This window comes from Nanorana parkeri, unplaced genomic scaffold (assembly GCF_000935625.1).
Source record: "Nanorana parkeri isolate BGI_ZX_2015 unplaced genomic scaffold, ASM93562v1 scaffold374, whole genome shotgun sequence".
Lineage (NCBI taxonomy): Eukaryota > Metazoa > Chordata > Amphibia > Anura > Dicroglossidae > Nanorana > Nanorana parkeri.
Window position 1 is genome coordinate 633691 of NW_017306642.1, and position 6865 is coordinate 640555.

The window sequence follows — 6865 nt, forward strand, 5'->3', positions numbered from 1 at the left end:
GGAGTGGCTCGTGGCACTGGCAGTATCTCAGAGAATACCACCGTGGAGGTCTTTTCCTTCAGCCTAGCACCTAGGTCCCTAAACTCCTTCTTTAGGACACTCCATTTACCTCCTATTTTGTCATTGGTGCCGATGTGTTACCATGACAACTGGGTTGTGCCCAACCCCATCTAGTAATCTGTCAATTCGTTCCGCAACGTGCCGAACACGCGCCCCGGTAAGCAGCACACTGTTCGACGCTCACGGTCCTGATGATAAGGACCTGTAGTTAAGTAAGTACCTGTAGTAGTAATAGGTACTTTAGAGGGCTGTACATTCCTTTTATGTAAAACATTTTTATATTTCATTTCATACTAGATGCAAGCTGCTATTTAGGGATTTAGATTTAGCGTAGAAAGTTCTCCTACGTAGATTTGTATATGCAGCAGTGGCGTAACAATCACCATAGCGACCCATGGCTATGGTGTCCGGGGCACAGTGGGGCCCGGCCAGATGCTGTGCGGGCCGTCTGGGTCGCTATGGCATCCTCTGCTGGTGGCTTTAACTGGCGGCTCTGAAGAAGAATGTGCTGCTGTTCAGCTCACTGACAGTAATCTGTGCAGCAGCGCGTTCCTCTCCACAGAGTCAAAGAGAGCCAGCAGCGGCGGTAGAGCAGGCTGGACCCGGCAGTGGAGGAGGAGGCGGGGCCCGTGGTTGGCAGCAGGGGAGGAGGTGGGGCCCGGTGACGGAGAAGGAGGTGGGCCCAGCGATGGAGGAGGAGGCGGGGCCCATCAGCGACGGTGGAGGAAAAGGAGGCGGACAGGTAATGAGTGCGACCAGCCCACCTGAGGGTGACCCTGCAGAGCCCACCATTGAGAGTCTATGGTGGGCTCTGCAGGGTCACCCTCAGGTGGGCTGTGTGGGATCTCAAGTGGGCTCTGCAAGGGGTATAACTAGAAATCACGGGGCCCCATACCAAATTTTGCTATGCTGCCCTGTTATTTCTAGTTACGCCCCTGATATGGAGCACAACTGGTTGGTTCCTAGTGTTGTACTTCACTCTCCAGGCCTGAGTTCTGCTATACAAGGGACTACAAGAGGCTGAAAGCAAGTACATTTTAGAAAATTTATACCAACTGCATTTAAAACACATTTAATAACATTTTAACTAAATACACAACTGCATTCATTAATGTGTTTGTTTGTTTTTAAACCCCTGTCTTTTAGCTTTAAACAAAGTATCAATAAAGTTACAATTCACTCACCTAATTAGGGCCTTTTCTCCAAAGTAATCTCCTTTTTCCAATGTTTTAATTAACTGTGGTTCATCACAACCTTCAGTTGTTTGTGTAACTTTAACCTGAAATTAACATTTATTGCTGTAATAATTAATTTTATAACAAAAAAAGAACAATATGGCAACATCAATAGTGGAGGCCTAAGATACAGGTGAGATGAATCCAAACTTACTAAACAAGTCCTTACAGGCTAAATTACATATACTGCCTGCTCAAAAAAGTCACACATTTCATCGGACTGCCTTTAGTCTTTGCAATTTTACATTGAGGAACATTATTCACAAACTGGTGAACATTATTCACAAACTGGTGAACCTTTGCTCATCTTTACTCCTCAGACACTCTAACTATTTAAGATGTTCTTTTTATACCGAATCATGTTACTGACCTGTTGCCAAATAACCTAATTGGTTCTTCCAGCTATTCCTGGTTAGTACTAGGGATGGGCTCGATGTTCGAGTTGAGCATGAGTTCGACTCGAACATCGGCAGTTCATTCGGCAGGCTGTTCACCCGCCGAGAACCCCACAAGACACAGTGCACCGTACAGTGCCTTGTGAGCCTGATTGGCTTAAGCCTTGCACCTGACCACAAGTCAGGTGCAAGACTTTGCCCAATCAGGGCCCAGTACTCTGGAAGAGCCATGATTGGGCAAAGTTATGATGACTTTGCCCAATCATGGCTCACCTGACAGATGCCATACAACTGTAAACAGTTGGGCGCAGCAAGCTGTCACCGCTAGCTCCGCCCAATTGTTTATATATTGCCGGAATCTGTCAAAATGCCATTCTGCAGCGGGAGTCACCATCACTAGTTAGTACCACTTACTTTACCAGGTTTTTGTTGCCCTATCCCAACTTTTTTGAGACGTGTTGCTGCTATCAATTTTAAAATTACCTTCTTTTTTTCTTAAAATGGTCAATTTTCTCAGTTTAAACATGTGATATGTTTTCTATTTTCTATTGTGAATAAAATATGGGTTTATGAGATTTGCAAATCATTGCATTCTGTTTTTATGTAGACTTTACACAGCGTCCCAGCTTTTTTGGAATTGGGGTTGTAAATACAGAAGCAGGATCTTGGTAATACGTTTGCATCTGATTATTTGCCAAGCTGTAATATAGATTATATAAAACAGTGCTTTACACACATCAATACATTTTGTAATTTTGTACACTGTACCCTTGTTTGTGCATTGTAGAAAACTACATAGAAAAAGTCATTAGACATGCCATTGACCAGGATTTGGACATTAACAGACATTAACAGGAAACTGTGAAGATGAATATATAGGAGCTACTAGAAGCTATTTTTTTTTTTGTAAATTGTAGTTGAATAGACAACTTAGGCTGTAACTTGTGATTTTTCCTTTAATTACTTGCATGGCTCTTTTAATAACAAAAAAGCATTTGGATTTGGTATTGCTGACATATATCCTAGTGATTCCCAAACAGAATTTTTATTAATATACAGGAATTTTGCGTTGCACACATAAGCTCCAGATGTGTCATCCTGATCCTGACTTAACCAGTTGACATCCGCGGTGTTAAACCCCCTTCCCATCCAGGCCATGAAAAAAACAAGATAGAAATGATTGAAATTGAATAAAATCTGCTTTTGCTGCAATAATAAAATCTAGCGTCATTCAATTCACTTCCTCAGAGCACATCTGTCAGGGACCCGCCTTTGCCTGTGACTGGACAATGAAAGGAGAAGCAGCGCAGTGATGAGCTCATCTCTCTTTTGCTTTTCTTTTTCTATCAGCATGTTACTTGTTGGCACATGAACCAATTGTTTATATATAACTTTTCTCTGGGTACTCTGGTTTCCTCCAACCTTCCAGCATGTCTTAAGGAGGTTGGAGGAAACCAGAGTGTCCATGGGAAATGTATATATAACCCACACAAGCACAGGGAGAACATGCAAACTCCTTACAGATGGTGCCCTGACTGGAAATTGAACCAGGGAAACCCTAACCATGAACTTATTTTACTTGCTCCCCTTTGGTCTGTTAAATATACTATTGGAAGCATTTTGTTGCATCCATTTGATAAGTGCAAAAAAATACCTGTTGATCTTGTCAGAAATTCAGAGCTGTCCTGCATCCTGTGCACACTTCCTGTGTTATCTCGAAGCATCTGTTTAGACCTCCTAGTTGTTATCTTGTAATACACAATGATTAGCCTTTATGTTGTAGAAATCTAAAGCTACGCATATACCTTGCGATCATGAGACGAAACTCTTTGTCCGATGATCGAACCATCGTACGATTTTCGTACAGCGGCCCCATCCTGCCACGATTATCGCAAGGTTGAATCAGCTGTAATTAACAGAAAAGCACCTGGACGAATTGCGGTAATCAACTGCATGTATTTTCGTCTGTGCATGTGCAGTGTAAATCGAACAAATTTTGACGTAGGGAAATGCCACCAACCTAGCAAAAATTGTACGATCGATCAAAGTTTTCTAACCTGCTGGTTAGTCAAGAGTTGATCGATTGTACAGTATTTGCGGTTGTACACTACCCATCAACCTGAAGAATATCGGATGAAAGCGTGATCGCATACGAAAATCGGCCGATATTCGTAAGGTGTATTGGCAGCCTTAGAGTAGGAGCTGTTTGGTAGTTTAGCAAAAGACAATTGGACAGGGCTGACCACACTCCACAAAAAAAGCTGTGTGTAGGGTTAGCCAACAAAGGGCTGAAGAGCTGAGTGCATTTCTGGCAGATCAACAGGTATTTTTCTGTACCTGGAAGATCTTTAAATGGATAAAACATAAGAAAAGGTGCACGTATTGCGAAGATCTACTGCATATGTTTGTTTTTTTTTTTACTTGACATGCATTACAATATTTTTAATATGAGTTTCATTATATAACACTGTACAGAACTGAACTATTCTTGTTATCTTATGGTACAGAGCAAATGCATTACTTGTTAATGTATAATTACACATATAATTTTTTTTCTTCCCTTTATTTTTAATATCCGTTTTATGTGCCGTGCCTTTCACTGTTGCCACGCCAGGTTTATGTCACCATTGCATAAACAGTAATTAACTATTCACTTGTGGATTTAATTGTTCAATTTTGTGTGATCAGGAAAATCAGATATAGCAGTGTTGAACTCTGTCCAACATAAATCACTTCACAAAGCATAATATTATTGTACCTGAGCACTTGCACTACATGGAATAGGAACAATTTTCACATGTGTTTTTACAAATTTTGTTACAATCAGCTTTTTTCTCTATGTTTTGCCAAAGAATATAAAGCAAGGGGAAGCAAGTTGCAGAAATGCAAGCTAAGAAAACACGATCAGTGAACCTTAAAATGAACAGCTTTGGGTGGCTGTGTTAATAAACCAGATTTCACACCATAAATACACAGATTCCCCTTAAATTGAAATAAAACGGATATAATGTCCATTTGGTAAAGTAATGTTGTTTTAATGATTTAATCTATAGCTATTTAATGTTAATACTGTCAGTCTGTGGTAATAATAAATTAAAGCAAGCAAAGCTGATTACAAAGATGGGTGAAAAGAAAAACAACAAGGGGGTTATTCACAAAGCTGCTGAAGGCAGCCGAGTGAATAACCCAGCCGATGTAAAGTAAGTCAAACGCTGTTCGGCTATTCACTTAAGCCTTGTACGGCTGATTTCAGCTGTACATCGGTAAAAATCAGCCGTACATCGGTAAAAATCAGCCGTACATCGGCTGCGTTCAGTCAGCCGAACATGCTCTGCATGTTCGAGTGAGGCGAAGTGCAGAAGGAGTTCGAAGGAAAAAGGAAATTTTTTTTAAAAATGCAGTCAAAGATGCAGCTAGCTCTGCCCAACTGTTTCCTATTGGCCAGAGTCTTCTAGCAGGTCCCAGCTAATGAATAACAACTGGGCAGAGCCGGCCGACTCTGCTCAGTTGTTATTGTTTAATGACAGAGCAGTGTCCCCAGGTCATTTGGGGATGCTGATCTGTCAGTACAACTGGGCGGAGCCAGCCGTGATCCCAGCTTTCATTTGTGTGGAGATCGGTCAGTTTCGGCCGACCTCTCTCCACGCTTCGGCTGTGACTTCGGCTTATTCGAGCTGAAGCATATGCCTTTGGCTCGACTGCCTTTGGCTGCTGTACGGGCTGTTGTGGATAGCCCATACAGCAGCCCTTCGGTTCCTGAAGAGAGCCGAAGGATCAGCCGAAGCTACGGCTGTATCCTTCAGCTCCATAGTGAATAACCCTCCAAATGTAATCCAGTCCTAAGGTTTATACAACTCTGTCACATAGCAAAGTCAGGCAGATGACACCTTTCTCACTTTAAGGAATAGAGTGATGTTATCTCTCCATCTCCCTGTTCATGCTGATATCTCTATCGATCAACATGTGCCCGACTGGATCCCAGTTCTGTGATGAAGGGACCTCCTGCACTCCTTACAGCACTGTGACCTGTTCAAATAAGGTGGTCCTCATAGTGAAAACAATGGATAGTACTGTGTAAATCCTCAAAGAATTTTAAGATGGGTACACTAGCACACACAAGTTCAGGATGCAAACTTAATCCAGTATATTGCAAATATGTCATATAAGTCATAAAGCCAACATTTCAGGGCCGTGCAGGGTCCCTTCCTCAAGGCAACACAATGACTAAAGCTGTCGGCACCCATCCCAGTGGCATCACTCAATCAGCTGAGGGTGGAGCCGGTTGGAAAATCTTCTTATGAACAGAGCCAATCAGTTGCCGGCTAAGTTCGGGTATTCAGTCCCCCCTTTCCCATCAGAGTCCACAGTCTCCCCATTTCCATCAGAGTCTTTAGTACCCTCTTTCTCATAAGAGTCCACAGTCCCTCCACCCCTTTCCCATCAGAGTTCCCGATTTCCCATCAGAGTCCACAGTCCCCCATTTCCATCAGAATCGCCAGTCCCCTCTTTCTCACCAGATTCCATGGTCCCTCCACCCCTTTCCTATCAAAATCCCCAATTCCCCATTTCCCATTAGAGTTTTCAGTGCCTCTTCACATCAGAGTCCTACCTTATAATCTTCACAACAGTCCAGGTGGTGCGTGGGACATGGAGCAAGTCCAGACCTGGGAGGACTTCTGTCCTTATCTGCATGCTGGAGGAGGTCCTGGATGCAGCCCACCCTGGATTAGCATCATGGGTTTCAATGGTTCTGGTAACTGGCCCACCATGGAAATGCTTGAAAATTTGAAGGCACTCCTGACAAAGTCAGACAACACCCTAGGGTGCCATGGCACCCTGGTTGAGAAAGGCTGCCTTAAGGAATACCTGGTGACCCTGACATTAAAGTCCTTGTTCAAGCACTTCTTGGTATAGGCTAACAAAACTTTCTCCCAACTGTGCTCCTGTATTGTAAGCTTTATACACAGACTTCTGATGGAGACTGCAGTGGAGGTTACAACACACATTTTACAGGTATGACTCACTGTAGTTGCCATAATGAAACCCACCCTAGAAAATGCAATGAAGCCAATGGAGCCGTGCCGGAGTACATGTGCATAGGCTGCAAAAAGGCTGCAGAAGATCAGCAGCACTGAGATGCAACAAATAATGGAAAAGTTTAAAAGCATATATATA

General features: G+C 42.9%; 1 protein-coding gene across 1 annotated transcript in view; it reads right to left on the minus strand.

Annotated features, from left to right (window-relative positions):
• PRKG2 (protein kinase, cGMP-dependent, type II) overlaps positions 1–6865 on the minus strand; it is an 81198-nt gene that overhangs the window by 33690 nt on the left and 40643 nt on the right. The window contains exon 7 of the mRNA XM_018559001.1: positions 1245–1339. Within this exon, the coding sequence (XP_018414503.1) occupies positions 1245–1339 (95 nt within the window). The remainder of the gene's footprint in view (positions 1–1244; positions 1340–6865) is intronic.